Consider the following 21,835-nt stretch of genomic DNA (forward strand, 5'->3'; position numbering starts at 1 on the left):
AAACCCCCCGGGGCAGTTCTCATCTGTCCTGGAGAGTCACTATGAGTTGGAATCCACTTAAGGACAACGGAGAGGTGTTAAGACCTTCGGGTTGGGTGTGCATTGGAGGCACAGTGAGTATGCACTCAGCTTGCTAACAGAAAGGTTGATAGTTCAAACTCAAGAGACTTGTTAGTGAGAAAAGGCCTGCCGATCTGTCTAGGAAAGCCAATGAGACAGAGCTACTATCTCATGGAATCAGAATGGGCTCAACCACACCTACTAACAACAACCTTCAACTTCACGGCTTCTTAGCTCTCTGCACGAGGAAATTTGAGGTTGTCAAAAACTCATTTAAAAATATCTGCAATTAGTTCTGGGAGCCACTATATAAATAAAAGCACAATTTACTGTTTTGCTAGGGGCAACAGATCGCATCTGATGTATTCATCGCCTCCCAGGAAAGCAGCAGCCATCTGTTAAATAAATAACTCATTAGGGGAAATGCAAGTGCTTCCTCAACGTTAACTGCAAAATCTGCTGGAGACGACTGCCATTAGCTGACCAGTGGACAGAGGACGCTACAGATTGGCTGGTACCCAAAATCCTTCTTCTCCGTACAACTGGATATCGGGATTCAGATGCCCACAGGTGGAAACTTCAAGACCGATTCAAGAAGCAAACCGAGACCAAATAAAACCACGCATTGCAAAGTCATACAGTAAACCCAACCACTGGACCAGCAAAGACATACATGAGAGAGGACTTTCATTTACACTTAACTTCCATTCTGCCTAAAAAACTGGAGACTAGGGAGTTCTAGGAAATGGGACATTGTGCTTGAGGTTAAGAGAGAGTTACAATGCATGAATCATCAACATCTAGAGGCTCAGAATATAAGCAAATGCACTTATCGATAAAATAAGACAGGATCTAATCTCATCTTTCCTTGGCTGATTCAGAAAGCACTTGAGGACCATAGGAGCCGCTTGGAAACATGAACTCTTCTGGCTGTTTTCACAAATCGAAACCCTAGAAGGTATGAGCCTAGATTAGTCATTTCTCTTTCTCCAATCAGAGCAAAGCACGTGTCTGCCCTTTCAACTTTCTGGCTGGCAGTGCCTCCTTGGTGGGAGTTAACTGTACTTTGATGGTGTGTCTCCACGAAGACAGGGACAATCGGGCTAACTCTTCTCTATGGTGGAAGCTTGATTCCGGTGAGAAATTGCCCCAGACAGAGCCTGGCCCAGGAGTCACCTCTGGGACAGGAAGAACAGCGGTGGCATCTGTATGCTGTGCTCTCCAAACCCCGCCATTATGTTGGGTTTATCCCTCCGACCTCTGCTGGAAGCCACCCTCTGGCTCCCTCACTCCTAAACTGCCCCTTCCAGTTGCTGCTGAAGGAGCCCCTGGTGGCACAGGGCTTAGAAGTTGAGATGCTAACCACAAGCTCAGCAATTCGAAACCACCAGCCGCTCCACAGGAGAGTGACAGTCTTGGAAATGCACAGGGGAGGCTCCGCCCTGTCCTACTATGGGGCTGCTGTGAGTCAGAATGAACTCAATGACTGGGAAGTTGATTTGGATTTTTTAAAGATTTTATTGCACCAGCAATCCTTTCATTCTGGTGCCTGGTTTATCATCATTCAACAAACTTACCAAATAATGATTAAAAAAAGCTATCAAGACTTCCATACTTTTTCTCCATTAAGCTTAGCAAACTCACCTTTAAACCATAGACACAGAAGGCTTTCCAGTATAAAATGGGCACACTTTTATAATAAAGCTTGAGAAGACAGCAAAACAATAAAGTCACTGTTCATCCTCATGGCAACACCAAGTACAATTACACTGGGTTTTGTTTGTTTGGATTTTAAGAGTTTCCACCTGTGGGCATCTGGATCCCGATATCCAGTTTCATGGAGGAGAAGGATTTTTGGTACCAGCCAATCTGTAGCATCCCATGTCCACTGGCCAGCTAATGGTGGTCGTCCTGACTCATAGCAACCAGAGATGTGTCGGAGTAGAAAGTGGTCCTCATGGTCTTTAGTGGTGAATTTTCCTCAAGTAGAATATCAAGACTGTCTTCCAACTATTTGGTCTCAAACTGCCTATAGTCCAACATGTTAACTATTTGTACTGCCCAGGGACAAATTATACTAAGAGGAGAGAAAATCGTTAGGAGGGGAGAAGAAGAGGAAAAGACCACAGAGACATTGTTGTGATAGCGTCCATAAAGAAACACAAGTGACAAATAAATAGCAAGCTAGATGCAAGCAGGTACTACCTTCCATACATCCCTTTGGAAAATCCTAACAAATATTTCTGATCTACCGTCTGCATGGAAATATGTTGAGTTCTGTTGTGGCCCAGAGGTGGTTTAAGATCAAAAGAGGTATGTATCAGGGTTGTGTCCTTTCTTTCCCCATTGTGGTAGTTACATCATCTGGTGTCCATTTGAGAGGATTAGGAGTGAAGGGGTGGAGTCTGGCCTGTCAATCAAGATATAACTAATGAGGCCTCTGTGTGGGCATGGACTTCTCCTGAGAATTCTGGGAACTCTGGAATTTTCCTCCTGGGTGGCAGGAGAAACCTCTCGCTCTCTACTCACTCCCTTGGAGACACTCAACTGACAAGACACATGGAACTACCTAGTGCCCTTAGCTGGAGAAGCCACGTGGAGACCCCTGCCAGCGCTGAGATGCTTACACTGCCACTGGCTCCAGAGACTTTCCAGCCACTGGCCTGTGATCATTCTGCATTTGGCATTATTGCATGTGTTTTGTGAGTCTGAAGAGGACATTATAGATCACTATGGGACATATGGGCTAATAGCAGGCTTATGGGCTTGGAGTGGACTGGGTTGGGATGCTTTCCTAATGTACAATTACCCTTTATATAAAACTCTCTCTTATGCACATATGAGTTTCTATGGATTTGTTTCTCTAGTCTACTCAGACTAACACAACCCTCTTTACTAGATCTGCATGCTGAGCAAATAGCCCAAGAAGCTGGGCTGCATGAAAAAGGGTGCTACAAAAGGGTGAGAGGAAAATTAAACCTGTGATGTGTGAATGGTGCATCCTCATTTGCTCAAAGTGAGGAGGATTTAAAACACTTACTGATGGAGACCAGAGACTAGAGGCCTTAGCATATGGCACAACAGAATTATTTTTAAAAACTTTGATAAACCACAAACACTCACAATTGGACCAATAAGCAACATCCTCATAAACAAAGAAAAAAGATTCAAGTGGTGAAAGATTTCATTTTACTTGGCCCTGCAATAAATGCCCCTGGAATCAGCAGTCAAGAAATCTTTACTTATTGGATTGGGAAAATCTGCTACAGAAGATCTCTTTAAAATCTCAAAAAGCAAAGTCGTCGCTTTGAAACAAAGGTACACCTGACCCACCCAAATCCTGATACATTCAATCCCCTCATATGCATATGAAACCTGGACAAGGAATAAAAAAGACCAAAAAATTAATGTCTTTGAATTGTGGTGTTGGCAAAGAATATTAAATATACCATGGACTACCAAAGAATGAAAAAAAAATCTATCTTGGAAAAAGTATAAGAAAATGTTCCTTGGAAGGGAGGATGGCAACACTTTGCCTTATGTACTTTGTCCAGGTTCTGAGGAGGGACTGATCCATGGAGGACAACCTGGGTCAACACAAAAGAAGAAAATGCTTAATGAGATGGATCCACACCGAAGACGCCACAATGGGCTCAAACATAACACCACTGTCCAGAAGGCCCAAGACCGGGCAGTGCTGTTTCTTGCTACACACGGGGCCACACTGAGTGGCGACACACTTGGTGGTACTCAACATCCTCAGGAACCTTTAGTTCCAGGTCATGAAGCAACTGCTCCGAGTCTCACACTCAAGAGTTAACTGTGCACCTCGAAACCTTGCAGTACAATTGCAGAAGAAGAAAAGAGGCAGAGGCAAAAGACCAGAGATCTGGTCTGAGACTCAAGAGCCCTACATTCTACCTGGCCTCCTTTTTCTAACTCAGGTGTCTCCTTGGTTAAGCCCCTTCACTTTGGGCTTCAGTTTCCTCCTCTGCGGGTACACATGGCACAGTCGATAGGTCCGCCGTGTTCTTACCTGAGAGTCCATGGACAGCTTGGGGTCCATGGATGGGTTGGTTTCAGGGGGCTCACAGATCCCTCAATCTTGTTTTCAATATTTGGTGAGCAGGGGCATGTTTCTAGAGTGGAGGTCTAGGGCTCTCATCACATTTGCACAGGAGTTGCAGTTCAAAATCGATTAATGACTGTCTGACAAATGAAACCGATGATCGCTTCCAGCACTAACATCCAATAATTCAAATAATGATATTGGAAATGTAAAAAATCGCAATTGACCGGGACAAAGAGAAGAGAGACTACTCAGCAAAAGCCAGTGAACAGGCGCCCGAACAGCCTTCCGGATCATCACAGATTTGCCACTTGCCTGGTAGACATGCTCAGGGTTTGAGGACCGCTGGAGCCACTTGGACCGTCTGGCCATCCGCCACCAAGCCGGAAGCAGGAGCCACGGATTCTGCTTCCTGCCTTTGCTGGGGCAGAGGGAGGTCCTGGAGGCATCAGGAGAAGAATGGGCTGGGGCACTACTACTCTAAGCTGCTCCCCTGAGCAGGGCCACTCCTTTTTGCTTTGAGAAGCATAAACAATCATCCTTCTAAGTCACCATTCGGACTCCATCAAGTTGGAATCCAGGGCATCTGCACCCTGGTTTGGAGTATACCCCTTCAAATTTACCTAGCTGAAAGAAAGCTTTGCAAAACCTAGGGTGACTGTAAATCAGATGGCAAGAGGAGGTTTTGGGGAATGCTATTTTCAGACTGCAAGAGGGCCTTTAGCTCCCTAGTGTGTTTATCTGAACCAGGATGGCTCAAATCTCCAGCAGAAAGATCACATCTCCCTAAAGTTAACACCAAACCAAATCACCGCACTCACTGCCATCAGATAGATGCTGACACATAGTGACCCTATAGGACAGGGTAGAACTGTCCCTGTGGGTTCCCAAAACTGACTCTTTAAGGGAACAGAAAGCCCCGTTTTCTCCCCAGCAGCTGGCTAGTGGTTTCAAACTGCTCATTTGTGGTTAGCAGCCCAATTCGTACCCACTATGCCACCAGGGCTCCTCAAGCCAATGTGTTATTAAACGTGTTGTAAAACGCCACATCACGTCCTGGAATCCAGGCCCCAAGCCACAAGAAGGTCACCAGACCAAGGTTTGCCATATGGTTTCCCTCACCTCCTAGCTGTTAAGTCAAGGGGAAAGACAGAGCAGGAGAGGGGCCAGTGGGGGCCTGCACCCTCCTGGTCCTCAATCCTGCTGAGGATTGAGCAGTAGCGTCCAGGGGCCGCCCTTTCTTCTCTCAGCAGAAACAGACTCTATATGAATAAGGTTTTACAAAGAGCATAGGCCTACGAGAGAGGATGTCCGGAGACTCCACTCAAATCCAGATTGGTTACTTACTTAAAGGTAGACAATGGATCTCTTTGAACTTGAGTTTATTCATCTGTAGAGTGAGGACAATACTCTTTGCTACCCCCACAGAGTCATTGTGAGAATAAATGCACATTGTGAGATGTAAGGCACTTAGCAGTTTCTGTCGCAGGGGAAGTCCTTAGATAGTTACCAAGTTCTACTACTGCTGCTGCTATATCACTACTCCAATAAAGGCTGTTATGAAAATTGCAGGCATTGTCTGTGAATGCCAGAGAGCATCTGGCATTAAAACAGGCACTCTGTAAGGGATCCCATGGCTCCTGGGTTTTCTCTGAACTCCTGGGCCTGACCGCCCGCCTCCCCTACAGGGAGTGTTCAGGACTTTCGGACCCTCCTCCTACCTTCCTTTTGTTGGTGGGATTGACGTAGAGGTAACTGAGGACTGTCTTCAAACCCACTTTGTCATTCAGCTTTTCATAGGTGGTGCCGTAATCCGTTGACCTGCAAGTAGAGAGAAAGAGAGAAGGGAAAAAAAGGGGGGAAGATTGTTTTACCAAATGGGGGATTGTGTTTAAAGGGGAGCCAGGTTCCCCCCACCTGCCCTACCTGCACCTTTGTTCCCAAATCACATGAGTGCTTAAAAGTGTTCTTCAGAGATTAAAAAAGGCCCATTAATTTTAGAAGAGCAATTAGACTAATGCATCTGCTTACTACCTGAGCTCAAGCCCCTTGCTCCTGGCCTTTCTCAGAGCCCTACTTTCCTGCCCTTTGTGAAGCTGAGTGGGGAGAGGAGCCGCTTCGGAGGGCCTGCCTCCCCTGTGGCTTGTGCTCTGAGAGGGACTGGGCTCCCTCCCGTGGACCCTCTAGAACGGGGGTGTGTGTGGAAACCTGTGGCAGTTATATCATCTCTTTCAACTTGAGTGAAGGGGTGGAGTCTGGCCTGTCAATCAGGCCATAGCCAATGATGCCTCTGTGTGGGCGTGGCCTTCTCCTGAGGATTCTGGGATCTCCTGTCTTCCTCCCTGGAGGTGGGACACACAGTCTCTCTCTGCTTCACATTCCTGTTGAAGAGTCCCATGGAGCCCCTCTGAAGGCATCCAGAGACCTGGAGATGCCACTGGATCAACAAGACTTTCCACCCACTGGCCTGTGATCTTCCTGTATTTAGCATCATTGCATGTGTTGCGTGAGTCTGAAGAGGAAGCTATAAACTGGTATGGACATATGGGCTAATATCAGACTTATGGACTCAATCTGGACTAGGCTGGGATGTTTTCTTAATATAATATTCCTCTTTAATATAAAGCTGTCTCTCATACACACGAGTGTCCCTGGATTTGTTTCTCTAGTCAACCTGGACTAACACAAAATCACAGGGAGAAAGGCCATTTTCTCAAGGCCATTGAGGTGAAACCAAGTTCATGTTGCCTCCTTGGAATGCAAGGCAAGGTCCCCTGAGAGGAGTAGGAAGTGCTGCTACCACCCAACAGTCCATGGGATCCAATGGCCTGACAACATCCCACTGTAGAGGGAATGGTGCTTTCCACGGAGACAACTGTATATTTAGGGTGAAAGGCCATATTGAACTGCTCCCAAGAGTCCATTATTCCAAGAATCCCAATGGTCACCTGCTCCTCCTTTGGACCTCATTTCCATAGGCCTGACCTGTGCGCAGAGCATCTGAGCAGCAAAAACAGGTGAGACACATGACTACCAATCAGAAGGCCAGACGTTCAAGCGCACCCACTGACAGCTCGAAAGAAAGTGGTGGGGATCTACTCCTGAGCAAAATCAGCCATTAAAAATGGACTGGAGTCTAGCTCTACTGGGATGCATCCAGAATCAGGATCAACTCCACAGGAACATTCTTTCCCCTTTAACCTGTGCACAAACCACCAGAGCTCAGAGACTCATTAGTTCCTTTCTTTCCATCTCAGCGGTGAAGGGAGGGAGAGTGCCAAACAGTGTGGTTCAAGTAGCCAACCTCTGTGCCATAATGTTCATCTAGAGCCCCCAAGGGGGCCCCCCCATGCCTTCCTCCCTTTTAAGACCTGCATTAACCTCTGGTTCTTGGCCCCTCTTTCTGCCATGATCCTCCTGAGCTGGACCCTTTGACTTCTCCCACTCAGGCTTAGCAGGAACAAGAGGTCAGCTTCCTTTCTCTGTGCTCAACTGGCCTCACTCTCCCCCATGCAAGTTCAAGTCTCAGTGCTCAACCCCGCCTCTGAGTCTCCCTTTGTCTTTGGCATCAAGGTGCCCTAGTAGGCACCTGCCCCTGCCTTTTCTTTGAGCTCTTAGCTACATTCTAGCCCTAAGTTGCTCCTGCCTTCGTCCACAGCTTAGCTTTACAAACTGTGAGGCAAAACTGTTTCTCAGAATTATCCCCACTACCCATCGTAAACCAAAAAAAAATGCTTCTGTCCCAGCCCCAGGTTAAATACCCCTTCCATCCCCCTCCTTCCTTCTTCGGAATTGCCTTCACCAGCCCTCCTGTCTCCCACTATTAACCTCTCTTCTCTAATGGAGGAGAGGCTGTCCCAATCCTGTCCCTCAAGGCACACACACCCAAGCATCTTTTTGAATGCTTTTGATATTGTCGTGCTTAATTTCTTGATGTTCTTTCTGTCTTGCCAACCACAATGTAAGCTCCTCAAGGAGAAGGAACTTCAAAGACCACTATAGTGAGCAGAATTTGAACAAGCAAGATCTCCATTTGATTCCTAGATCTGTAGCTCCCTTCAGCATGACTATGCATATTAAGTAAGCCATTCCTTAAATGAACAATGGGAATCATTTCATCTCACCAGGGGTTTATGGGTCTGCAAATACATAACAGATGCCAAACCTCCTAAAAAGAAGCCAGGTATACTGAAAAGTAAATAAATAACATTAAACTAAAAGGGGCCCACTTTGTTCCCCACGAGTGCAAACCGAGGCATTGCATGTAACTTTATACAGTGTGTTCACCGATTGGACAAACATCAGTAGTTCACATCCTGCTCGAGCTACGGGTGCCACTTGGTCATCGCTTGCGGAAACTTATTTAATCAGTCCTTCCAATCTGACTTCTCTTGTCTCCAATCTACTTTAGCTAGGAAAGCCAGAAGCACACTCTCTTTGCCTTTATCTCTAGATCTAGTCCCATAGCCAAGTCTTAACAATTCTATCTTCAATTATTTAGATTCTTGGTCTCTCTCCCACACCCACTCCAAGATTTAGCTCAAGCTCCATCAGTTTTATACCAGCTGGATGCGCTTCCTCTAATCTTTCCCAAATCCTCTGTGTTTCCTCCAACCCTCATCATTGCAGCTTTTAGGTTAGATTTCTACCACCCAAGTCGATCTACATCACTCCATGGTTGTCCTTATCCAATACCTACACCTTCCAAGCTTCATCTGATAAAAATCTAGCTTCATCCTCCTTATTGGACTGCTTTTCAGCTACTTCCTTCCTTGCCTCTTTCTCTCTAGCCACCCTATATTTTCTGAACCTGCTCAGCATTTTCCCTGCCCTGCACAGCTGCACAAAACATTTCCTTTGCCTCAGTTCTCCTTGCTCTGTTTCCTCCACTTGGGAAGCTCCTCTCCAGCTCCCATAGCATTACGTTCCTTCCACCTTCCCAGGAGGAAATTAATCACAAGGCCCTTTGGATGTTCACAGCATTTTATACGAGTTTCTATCTTAGCTCTTATCCTATTGTTTTAGCCACTCTATTATTCAGGGGTTGCGTCCTGGATTGTAACTTTCTAAGGGGAAGAACCACTTTTTATAACAGCCTCAAGTATCTTGCATGATATCTCAGACAAAGCAAGTGCTGAATCCACAGATGTTTGTATTGTTCTGCTTCTCTGGTGTCTGTGAGAATGAATGATGAGCATGCTCAGATCAACGGACAATTCTTGACTAACTGTGAACCTCTAGTGGCAACTGAAGACAACTCAACCCAACGTTGTTGTTGTTGTAGTTGTTAGGTGCCATTGAAATGGTTCTGACTTGGAGACCCTATGTACAAGAGAGGGTAACACTGCCTTGTCCTGTTCCATCATAATTGCTCCCAACTCTAGAAAACATATTGAATCCTTTGGCTACTGCCACAACTGGTGCAGATTCTAGACTGGTAAGGTTTAGCAATATCGGTTCCATAGGGGCTCTGCGTTGGGCTGCTAACCACAGGGTCTACAGTTCAAACTCAACAGCCGCTCCACGAGAGAAAGACGAGGCTTTTTACTCTCATAAAGAGTTTCAGTCTTGGAAATCCACAGGGGTAGTTCTCCTCTGTCGTATAGAGGCTCTATGAGGCAGAATTGACTCTGGCAGTGAGCTTTGGTTTGGGGTTTGGTCCCAGGGACAGCTATCTAAAGTTACTTGTCCAAAAAGTAAAGCTTAAGTGGTCAAACATCCCAGCCTCTCTCCTACTCAGGAAGTGTCGGCGATAGGCTGTGATCTCTAAAGACTGTTAGTTGCCTATTGTTAGCAATCTCATTAAAGCATGCTACAGAATAAATCTCCCGTTGGCTCTACACTCCTGAAGGTACACAGGCGGCACAGAGTGAGAAAAGCCCACTGAACTCAGACTCTAGCAATCTAGATGCCAGAACTGATTCTGAAACAGCCGCAAACTGGTTCTTGGGAAAGCTCCTTCGCTACAACCCGTTCCACCATTAGCACAAGAAGCTTAATTCAGAAAATCCGTAAGACACCGCCTGGACCTTAAAGGTTATTATCCCACCAACACAGTGTTCGGTTGTTTTTCCAACTAGCACCATTCCTCACACTATATATAGCAAATCTCCTACTTGTAAGAGCTAAACTCTCTGGGCTCCCAGTGTGACTGATGGCATAGCAAACTTCCTTCCAGAATCTAAATCGTCCTCATCAAAGGCAGTACACTTAAGCTCATGCGCAGTCTCTCGTTCTCCAGGCTGCCAGAAAGCAGCACACTGACTTTGTTATTTGGCAAATTGACTGCTGAGCACAGGGACTTCCCAGGAAAGGGGACCTCTCCAAGTCCAGCCTCCCCTATGCCTCAGGCAGTCTCTGCTCATTCAGGTGGACAGAAACCAGCCAAGCTCACTGAAGACATCTCGTGGAAGCTTTGAGCCTTTAGAACCAAAGGTGCCCTTGTGCTTGTCCTCACCAGCACGGACCCTGTACAAGGGCCAGGCCACTGTTCGGAGGCCCCCTTTTGCCTGAGGAGAGGGTCAGATGGCAGGGAGTTCTCGGCCCCATTGCCAGAGGCAGCTGTGCCTGTAGAACTCATTTTAGGAAGAATGCTAGCCATATCCCTACCTAGCAACTCCAGACAGCTTGGAGTCACTTGGAGGTGATTTGTGGCATTTGAAATTGCTCGGTCCATACAGTTAAACATTAAGGCAACAAGAGAGCCAGGTATGCCTCCGGGGCATCCAACTTCTGGGCCTTGGCTCCAGCCACCCTCGCTCTATGTGTGTGTGTGTGTGTGTGTGTGTCCTGCTTTTCTCTCATTCTTTCTTTATGAATTATTTCCAACACTCAGAAATCAGAATGACATACCACTCAGCTCCACTATTAGATTCAAAAAGTGTTTGTGTACAGAAATAGCATGTAAGAGATCTTTTTCATGTCATTCACATTTACAGGTCGCTATACAGTTGGAAACTACTTGGTGGCAGTGAGTAGATTGGTTTGTTTGTTTGCTTGTTTGCTTCCTTGATTAAATGCTGTCATGAAGGCTCTGTCTTCCGCATTCTGCAACTTGCTTGCTTGACCCAGCCTGCAGCTTTTTAGATTAATTCATATTGAATGACCTAACGCCATATAGCATTTTGGCCTGGGAATGAAACATTATTTATGTTTTCAACCACTGGTATTTTTTAGTGGTTACATGCTGGGCTGCTTCTGGCAAGGTCAGCAGTTCAAAACTACCAGCCTCTCTGAGGGAGAAAGAAGAGACTTTCTACTCCCGTAAAGAGTTCCAATCTCAGAAATGCACAGGGGCAGCTCTACCCAGTCCTTTAGGGTCACTATGAGACTGATCAACTCAATGGTAATGCATTTAAGTCTGTGGACTATAAACAACACTCCGATGAACAAGAAATTCTTGTAAAGAAAATACTGTTATGTGATATCTTTTTGTTCAATTTTTATTGTGATTTGGGTGACAATTCATAGGAGCAGATTGGTTTTCTGTTCAACAATGCATCCACATTGACATTCAAGACAGTGATTACCAGCCCACAATGGAGCCGCATTCATCACTTCCTCTCCTGGTGATCATTCATCCTTCTTCCCTGTCCCTGCTGCCTGTTCCTGGGCAAATGATGCCCATTGGTCTCCTGTGGATGGCTGTCCTAAGGAGTGCACAGCTCCCTGATGTCATGACTCTTCCACAGGTCTGTCTACTGTTTGCAGAAAGGTGAACCACAGGAGTGGCTGGCCCGAAGGGTGACTAAGTGATACAGGGCTTCCACTGGTCTCTACGAGACCAGTAAGCTTGGTCTTTAAAAAATTATTATTTTGATACATTCCCATATTTTTCTCCTACTATTTCCAGGACTCTGATTTCTTCAGAGCGGCCAGCAGTGGTAGCAGGGCACCTTCTAGTTCCTCCAGTCTCAGGGTCAGAGAGGATGAGGCGCATGTGGTCCATTAGTCCTTTAGATGAATAGTTTCCACATGTCTTTGATTTTCTTCTCTCTTCTTTGCCCCAGTCAAGGAACACCTTAGATGGTCCTTCACACCTTTAAGACGCTAGCTGCTACTCACCAATGTAGCATGGGAAACACTGCCTTTGTGAATCCTTTGACCTTGATCATCCCTGAGACTATGGTCTGAGCCCCCAGGCCAGTGGCTCTTTCAGTCACGAAATTTGATTATGGCTAAGAAGTTTCCATCACCTTGACCCTGTATGCTGTACTTTAACATGGATACAAGTGCAGCACATAGGAGTACACACATAGAAATAGCCTCTGTAGTATTTCATACATGAGTAGGTATAGCCCCATTCACCTACCCCCTTCTATACAGCTTGCTTGTCTGTAAGTATCCACCTATAAATTGTTTTTAGTATCAGTACAGGATTGTGTATGTAGAGACATTTACTGTTCCTTTCATTCTTGTGCTCTTCTCACCGTCTTTCTTGGCTGTGATTGCTTTGAGCTGACCGCCCAGTGTTGTTCGCTGCTTTTCCCTTTACCCATGTTATATGTGTCTATCTTCACGTTATTGATTGACGCTTCTCTTCCTACCCCTGGCAAATGTCAAGCGATTCTTCTTTCGGTGAGGAGTTTTCTGCGGTTTTGCTGTTCTCCTACCTGACTGATCCTCTTGTGATTGGCTAGTTTGACTCGGCCGAATGTACTACTCTGGGATCATCCACGCGATGGCATTCTTCTGCACAGGCATCGCATCCCTTCATGTTTGGGAGTGCACAGAACTCCAGTGTCTGTCTGAACTCTGGCTTGTTTATAAGTGCCATCGTGGTCATTGTCTCATGTGGTGTAGACACAGATGAGGCCCTGGAAAAGGCCGCCATGCTTGGTAATGCGGAGGGTCAGCAAAAAAGGGGAAGACCCTCAACAAGATGGAATGACATGGTGGTGGCAACAATGGGCTCACATAAGACCACAACGATGAGGGAGGCGCAGCCCTGGGCAGTGTTTCCTTTGGTTGCTTTGAATGGGAACTGACTCGAGAGCACCCAGCAGCAACAGCAGGCTGCTTCCTACATTTTACTACCGTGAGAAATGCTGCTAAAACATGGTCTACATGCATGCCCATCCTTGTCAGGGCCCTGATTTCTTCAGGGTATAGACTAGTAAGAAGATGGCTGGATCAGATGGTATCTCTATTTCCAACTTTTGAAGGAAGCAGCACACCATTTTCCAGAGTGGCTGCATCATTTTAACTCCCACCAGCAGTCGATAAAGATCCTAGCATCTCCCTACCCTTACTAACATTTGTGGTTTTCTGTTTTGTTGAATGTTACTAATGCTGGGGTGAGATGATATCTCAATGTTGCTTTGATCTGCATCATTCTAAAGGCAACTGCAGAGACCTAGCAGTGCAATGAGTTAAGCATTGGACAGCTAATGGAAAGGCCAGCTGTTCAAACCCCCCCTCCCCCACAAGTCACTCCCTGGGAGAAAGATGAGGCTGTCTGCCCCGTGTAGCTATTAATAATCTCGGAAGCCCTTTTGAGCAGACTGACTGCTATAGAGTCGCGATGAGCTGAAACCGACTGAACGGCATTGGGAATGACTAATGATCAGGAACACTTCTTCATGTGTTAGGGAATGGCGAGGTCATAGCCCTAGTGCTTCAATGGTTAAGGACTCAGTTGAAAACCAAAAAGTTGGACGTTCAACCCACTCAGCAGCCCCATACGAGAAAGACCTAGTGACTTGCTTCTGTAATGATTACAGCCAAGAAAACCCTCTGGGGCAGTTCTACTCTGCCAATAAGAGACCACTATGCATCCAAATCCGCTCCACCAAATGTACACGCTTCTACTCTGCTGATTATTGCCCAACATGGACTCTAAGGAGACTGCAATTCCAAAGACCTTCCCTCAGTCTCTACGTTTAGTAACTGGGCTTGCTTAACACGTAGGGCCCTGGTCCTTAGCTTCTTGCCCTTCTGCTCTCAGCCATCTCTGTCTCCAGAGTCCTGAATTGCAGCCCGTTTGAAGCCACGTCAGCATTTGTTTCTACATTGCAATTACTGTAAGTCACTGCAGGTCACCTGTTCCCTGGCTCTACGGCTAGCTCCAGGGCCTATGCACCCATGGCTGGACACCCAGTCACCCTGTATTCACACTTGTGATAGGTAGGTTTATTGTGTCAACCTGGTCAATAGAAACATGTGGGATTAATAAGGTCACAGTTTGATTGGAGGGCAAAGAGATAAATGGCTCGGCAAGCCCTGCTCCTCTCTCCCTTGCTCTCTGGTGATTGGACCAGTATGTGGCTCCTTTAGCTCATTCTCTGCCTCAACTTGTGAGCTACACTACCTGCGGGACAGGCCAACTGGTGGACCATGTAGCTAGAGCTTGAGGTCCCTTCAAGACCTGCTTGGCCATGCTGCTGGTGTCTACATCGCTTGAGCTTGAGGCTGTGGGATCCTGTCAGCTTGCAGTGCTTGAGTTCGATATCCCAACTGGGCCTGCTTCACTAAGCTCCTGAACTACTGACTGTTGGTGACCTGCCCTGCTGTTTACTGGCTGTTGCCAGACTGCCTGCATTATCCTAGGGAAGATTCAGCTGTCAGCTTCCTTGACCTTGGACCCAGCAGTCCTTGTGAGTTGAAGGACTTCCAGTAATATTAACATTTCGATGGAAGTGAGTTGAACTGAGCCCTCTTTACTGCTGTGTGGAATAACTAGCTGTTATATTCCTTCATGCTGTATCTATCTATCTATCTATCTATCATCTATCTATCTATCTATCTATCTATCTATCTATCTATCTATCATCATAAGTGTCCTAGTTTTGTTTCTCTAGAGACCCTAACACATACTATTCTCCAGGCATTGGACTGTGAACAGCACACTGAGCTTCCTTCCGCTTCAACCTCCCAGAAGAGGATGGGTGTATGCCACGATCCAGATCCCTAATCAGAATCATCTACATGTTCATTTAGCTCTTGTCTCATCCCAACAGACCTTTTAAAGAGCTCAGTAGGAGCTAATACATTCTGGAAAAGCCCCATCGCCCCAGCCCAACCTACTATACGCCTGCCTATTTTCCCAGGGCCACTCTTACACTGACAATTTCAGAAGGAGAGGCGTGGGTGGAGTTTATATTTTGTCCAGCCATCAAGCTTTCTCTCCTCTAGTAAGCTCCAGAGGGAGAAGCTGGTGGCAACAAGCATATGGACTGCTATTTTAAAAGTAAAAGAACAGAAGAGAAAAATTCCAGCTAATGCAGTCAAGTTAGGCTCCTGGCAAAGCTGAGCTGTAGCCCCACATTCCTGCTCCAAAATCTCGTTCCAACCAGAGGTGAGAGTACTCAGAAGGCCCCCTGCCCCTTCTCACTGGAGTCACCAGATGCTCTGAACTGGACAGGCACTCCACTCTCCTTATCCAGCCAGTGCCTCGTCCTCATTCACCACCATCTCTGGTTTCCCTCTCCTCTTCTTTCACCCGTGTTCTGCAGAAATGTGTTTCTGTTGTTGGTAGGTACCTTTGAGTTGGTTTCAATTCATAGCAACTCTGTCTACAATAGAAGGAAACATTGCTCAGCCCGGTGCCCTCCACGCAATCTTATGTTTGAGCCCATCAATACAACCACAGTGTCGGTCCATCTTGTCACAGGTCTTCCCCATTTTCACTGCCCTGTTACTTCACCAAACACCATGCCTTCTCTATGGACTGGTCTCTCCTGGCAACATGTCCAAAGTCCACAAAATGAGGTCTCACCATTCTTGCCTCTACGGATTATTCTGGAAATACTTTTCTCAAGACAGATTTGTTGATTCTTTTGACAGTTAGTGGTACTTTCAATATTCCTTGCCAGTACTGTAATTCAAATACATTGATTCTACATCAGTCTTCCTTATTCAATATCCAACTTTCAAATACGTATGAGGCCATTGAAAATACCATGGCTTGGATCAGGAACACCTTAGTCTTCAAAGTAACATCCTTGCTTTTCAACACTTTCAAGAGCAGATTTTCCCAAAGCAATGTGGCCTCTGATTGCTTGACTGTTGCTTCCATGAGAATTGGGTATGAATCAAAGCAAGATAAAATCCTTGACAACTTCAATGTCTTCTCCCTTTAACATGATGTTACCTCTTGGCCCAAATGTGAGGATTGTGGTTTTCTTTACATTGAGTTGTATTCCATACTGTAGGGTACAATTGCTTGGTCTTCATCAGCAAATGTTTCAAGTCCTCCTCACTATCAGCAAACTAAGTGGTGTCTTCTGTATACAGCAGGCTGTTAAGTCTTCCTCCAAGTCTTCATATAGTCCAGCTTCTCTGATGATTTCCTAAGCATACAGATTGAATCAGTGTGGTAAGAGGAGAATACCATCCTGCAGAATTTAGGGAAAGGGAGCCACAGAGCCTTCACTTCTTGATTGTCATGCCATTCTCTTATCTACTTCTCAGTAGACTCCTTTCATTGTGATATAGCCTAAAATTAGCAAGCAACTAGTGAGACAGTGCCTGTTCCCAGCTATAATTTTTGGTTTTGTTTTACTCATTTCTTAAACAAACCTTCCACGGCACATAGTAGAAAACTATTTGTTAAGAAGGGAGTAAAGCATGAATAAAAAAATTGCAAATAGGAAAATGCACAAATGAGAGTGGTCATTTGCTAATTTCCATTTGATTCATTTCTTAGCAAATAGAAGGAGGCTTCAAGGAAGTTCATGGGAAAATGGAATCAATTGAGACCATAATTACCGAGGGGCATGACAGGGGAGGTCAGGGGAAATGTGGAGCTGACAACAAAGAGTTCAAGAAAGAAGAAACTGTTCTGAAATATTTGGGGTGATGATTGCCCAATTCTTCTTAATATTAAATTGTATGATATGTGAATTTTATGCCAATAAAACTATTTTAAAAAGATAAAGGGATTGCGCCATGAACTTTCGGAAACCCCCTTTTATCTATCTAAGGAGTTTTTGTAGCATAGTGGTTATGTCCTTGCTACTAAGAGCAAGGTCAACAGTTCGAAACCACAAGGCACTCCTTGGGGACAAGATGAGGCTTTCTATTCCTGTGAAGAATTACAGTCTCTGAGACTCGCAGTTCTACGCTGTCTTGAAGGGTCTCTTTGAGTCCGAATCCACGCAATGTCAGAGAGAGAGAAGGCGAGACTCTGTGTTAGGGTTGTAAAGGTAGCACAGGCAGTGTTGTGTCCTGTTGTTTACAGGCGGATGTAGTCTATATGAGTTGGAACCCAGAACAACGTATGTTGAGTCTCCGGAGTGCCTGGGTGACAAAAGTAGTTAAGTGTGTAATGACCTTAACCTAGAGGTTGGTATTTCGAACCCACCCAGAGGCACCTGGAAGGAATGGGCTGATGATTTGCTTCTCAAAGTCCTGGTATTGAAAAGCACCGGGAGCATGTCTCCTCTGTGCTCATGAACCAGCCCATGACCTCCTCCAGGATGGGATCAGTCCGGGATCCCTGGTTCACTGGTTGGTATTGTTTTCACACGCCAGCAGGCTTTTCTCAGGGTTTCCCCTTTCTAACAATCATGAGTCCCTCTAGCTCAGGGGTCCGCAAACATTCCTATACTGGGCCGGACCACGGATATTTTAGGTTTTATAGAGCGTTGGTAAAACTAATCAATTCGGCCATGATAGCTCAAAAATAAGCATATGCAATATACAGATGAATGGAAGGGACTGTGTAACAATAAGCCTTTTTGTTGTTGTTTAACCTAAACAGGGGAACATTATTGTCTACCGTTTCTCTAGTTCAGTGCAAAGCTCTCCCCGCCCTTGTGCCCATTCTCCTTCGTTGACCTCTAAAACAACTTCCCATGGGGACTGCCAGGGTCCCTTATCTCCTAACTCATCCTTCCCTTCCTTGCGGCATATCAGGTCAAAACACCCTCCTAAGCCACTAGTCAAGGTTATCATACTCGGCCTGTTTTTAGCTCCAATTTCCAAATGTAGTGAGTTTGTGGCTTGGCAGTTGTCCCGGTGGTTGCTTTTTGATTTCTGGCTCTAATCATGGAGCCTTTTCCCACAACTCCATCTCAGACCCTCCTACACACTGACATCGACACCATCTAGATGCTCCCTATTTACCCTCTCAATAGAGCTGTGTTTTTCCTCTTTTCAAGAATTGCTAACTTCTTGTTTTAACATCGCATTTTAAACATCTCTTGCTTCTCTGTAAGTGAAGAATATAGCTCTAAGTAGGAAGATTTAAAAATCAAACCAAATCTGTTATGGTTAAGTGGATTCCAATTCATGTGATACGGGATAGACCTGTACTCCATAGCTTTGTTAGCTGTAATTGTTTACAGAAGGGGATTTCTAGGACTTTCTCCTAAAGCAATGGGGGATAGGGTCAAACTGCCAACCTTTAGGTTAGTCATCAAGCATATCAAGTCCTATTTGTGTTATCCATGAACCTCCAGAAAAAAACAAACAAACATGGAATTAGTGCAAAAACAATTAGACCAAGATCTAGATGAATGAGCTGTGTGAACACTTGCCTTCTTCCGGCCTCAGCTCAGTTAGCATGGTTGTTGTTTTGAGGGTTCAATGAATAGTAGGAAATGCCAAGCCCAGCGTCTGAGAAAAGCCCTTGTTGCATAAATGCCCATGGCTACCACTGATCTGAATATTCTAGATTGCATTTTCCTCAAGGGCAAGCATCCTATTTGCATTTCCTTGATTTTCACTCCTTACACTTAATTGGGTATGAGGCACATGAATACCTAATAAATCATTCAAGGATCTTTGGGACCTGTCTCTGGTTTTCCTCCATGAGAGTACAATATGGCCCAGCCGCTGCGTCATCAAAAGACAGCACCATGCTTCAAAGTGCCAGGTCTTGGAAAGCACCCATCGGCCATTCCCTGTGAGTGCACCTCCCTGAGCTTCCTGAGGAGAGTCAGCACTCAAAGTCCACAGGCAATTAACTGCTTCGAAGTGTGGTGAACCACAACCCATTCCAAGGTCAGGGTCAGCATCTTCCACAGAGCAGCTCCAGACCAATGGCTGCCCAGGGGGGGCTTCCTAATAGAAAAGGGAAACCCATTGACACTCCCCTCTGGTCTGCATTGCCCCTCAAGTTAAAGCTGGTGCCAAAGCCATATTCATTTGTGTCTTTGCGATGGCAAAGGCCCAGCTTGACCACAAACGACCAGACAGATAATTAATTGAAGAAGTCTGGCCAAAGCGAGGGTTTTTAATAGCTTCATTTTTCCAAGTGGGTATTAATCTGACCCTCTGCTTGAGGAAAACCACACACAGGCTGATCGGGCATTTCTCTGAAGCCCTCAAAGCTCCTGGTGCCTCTTCTCGTGTTCTGATGCCTCACTCTTACAAAGAGAAGCCCAAGGGGCAGAGAACTTAGTGCATCTCTGTGTCTTCTGGAAGACCCCTGCTGGTGTCGTGGATTTTGTGGGGGGCTGTTAACCGCCAGATCAGCAGGTCATACCACTAGCCATGCTGAGGGAGAAACATGAGACTTTCTACTACCACAAAGAGTTTCAGTCTTAAAATCCTACAGAAGTTCTGTTGTGTCCTACAGGGTGCCCAAGAGTAGGAATCAAGTGGATGACAGTGAGTCTGGGTTTGTTTGTTTGCTTTTTAATGTCTTCTTGCCCCAGCTATTTGAAGAAAAATCATCCCTGGTTTCCAAATGCAGAGCATTGAGGTTAGCGAACAATAAAGACCAGAATCACGCCAGGAGATACAATGCCAGTCTGATACCAGCTCCATCCCAGTAGGCACCTTCTCTAGCAAAGCCAATGGGAGTGTGGGGGGTGGCTAAAGATCCTGGGTCTTTCTAGAGGGGTAGGCACTTCACTTCACTAAACCACAGTTCAGACACTGGAGCTTTGACATTATTAGAATTCAGAGGACCAAAGGATCTCAGCGCTCCCAGCCAAGAAGGCTTTTGCGCCACACAAATTGGAGGAGCAAAGAGGCTCTCTAAAGCATCAGTTCTCAACCTGTGGGTTGCGACCCCTTTGGGGGTCTAACGACCCTTTCACAGGGGATTCCCGATTCATAACAGTAGCAAAATTACAGTTATGAAGTAGCAATGATAATAATATGATTGTGGGGTCACCACAACATGAGGAACTGTGTGAAAGGGTCACGGCATTAAGAAGGTTGAGAACCACTGCTCTAAAGGAAAACAGGCTGACCTTGATCAAGAGCCAGACCCTAAGATGGCATGACTTCCCATGATTCATAGCAACCTTGTTCATATGAACATAAAGGAATGACAATAATTTGAAGAAATAAATGTGGTGTACACACAGACATATAATATACAGAAGAATAAATATGTCTCAGTACTGATGGCAGAAGCACTGATTCATTCAAAACTGTTTGGTGATGAAGAATACTGACTAAACCTTCGGCTTCTAGAAGGATGAACAAATTGGTCTTAGAACAAGTAATAAAAGCAGAATGCTCCTTAGAAATAAGCCTGGCAAGATGGCCACTCGCTTTGGACAGGCGGTCAGGAAAGCATCATGTTTACTAGAATCAGCCAACCCCAAACCCTCCATGAGATGGAATGATACAGGGGTTGCCACAGTCATCCAGGTGGCACAGCAACGATGCTTTATTCTACACAGAGTCGCCATGAGCCACAGCCGATGCCAAGGGAACTGACAGCAACAAGTGAGTATTGATCTGAAAATTTCCCAAGACATTTTACCACATGGAAGAGGATAGTTGAGTAATAATGTGTTCATTATACAAACTACACATTTCATATAGAGACAAAATATACAAAGATTATAGTAAATATATAACCTGTGTATACATAGCAAGACAATGCATTTCTAATAGTCCATTGATGTAAAAAGAAATAAGCCGAAACAAAAAACTCACTGCCATCAACTCGATTCTGAATCATAATAAGCCTACAGTTGGAGGAGAACTTCGGTTTCCAAGTCTGGAATCATCTTTCTCCTTCCAAGTGGCTGGTGGTTTCAAACCTTGTGGTTAGCACCCTCACTTGCAACCCACTACACTACCAACACGTATGCAACAACAGCAACAAATGTCTGGAGGCAACCCCCAAAACTGATCACAGACATTAGTTCTGGGGAAGCATCTGGCAAGGAATGGGCGCGGACTGTCATGTATCTGCTATGGCGTGTTTTAGAGCACCACCACCCATGTATCATTCATGAAGTCAGAGATAAGAACAAGAACATGAACTCTGGCTGAATGGGCAGCTACCACACAGATTCGATCAGGACACACCTGTCGAAGAAACAGACTCTCAGAGAGCCTTCCTATAGCAAGAGGTTATGTTTCAAAGGCCTGTTGATTTGAGCTCCCACCCAGGCTAAGGAGCCTCACGCTAACTGCCTACATCTCAGCTTTTCAATCAGGCCATTGGGAATATAAACATCTCCTTCACAGGATCATTGGGAAACTCCAGTAGCCCTAGTATCAGTCCATGTCACTGTCAGATGCTGGGGGACTCTGGGATAGACAAATAATATCATAGTCTGAGGGAAAACTGCTCCCACACAATTCCAGGCAAACAACAGCTGAGCTACACTCCAATAACCACCTGTGGACAAGTTAACGCATCTCATTCCCACAGTGTCAGCGACAAGCTATCAAAAGGCGCCCAGGAAGATGGAGGGGTTGCCACAGATATTCAAAGGAAGCCTCCAGCAGGTGGCCGGCCCTTGCAAATGAACGTCTAGGGACAACAGACTCACCTTTTTTTTTTACACT

The 21,835-nt window shown here is 45.6% G+C and overlaps 1 protein-coding gene across 1 annotated transcript in view; it reads right to left on the reverse strand.

Moving 5' to 3' along the window:
• Window positions 1–21,835, reverse strand: part of SORCS3 (sortilin related VPS10 domain containing receptor 3) — a 689,619-nt gene that overhangs the window by 371,428 nt on the left and 296,356 nt on the right. Inside the window, exon 4 of the mRNA XM_004700938.4 lies at window positions 5,851–5,950. Within this exon, the coding sequence (XP_004700995.2) occupies window positions 5,851–5,950 (100 nt within the window). The remainder of the gene's footprint in view (window positions 1–5,850; window positions 5,951–21,835) is intronic.

The sequence above is a fragment of the Echinops telfairi genome, unplaced genomic scaffold (assembly GCF_000313985.2).
Source record: "Echinops telfairi isolate 266 unplaced genomic scaffold, ASM31398v2 ScPeMD7_70;HRSCAF=299, whole genome shotgun sequence".
Classification (NCBI taxonomy): Eukaryota; Metazoa; Chordata; class Mammalia; order Afrosoricida; family Tenrecidae; genus Echinops; species Echinops telfairi.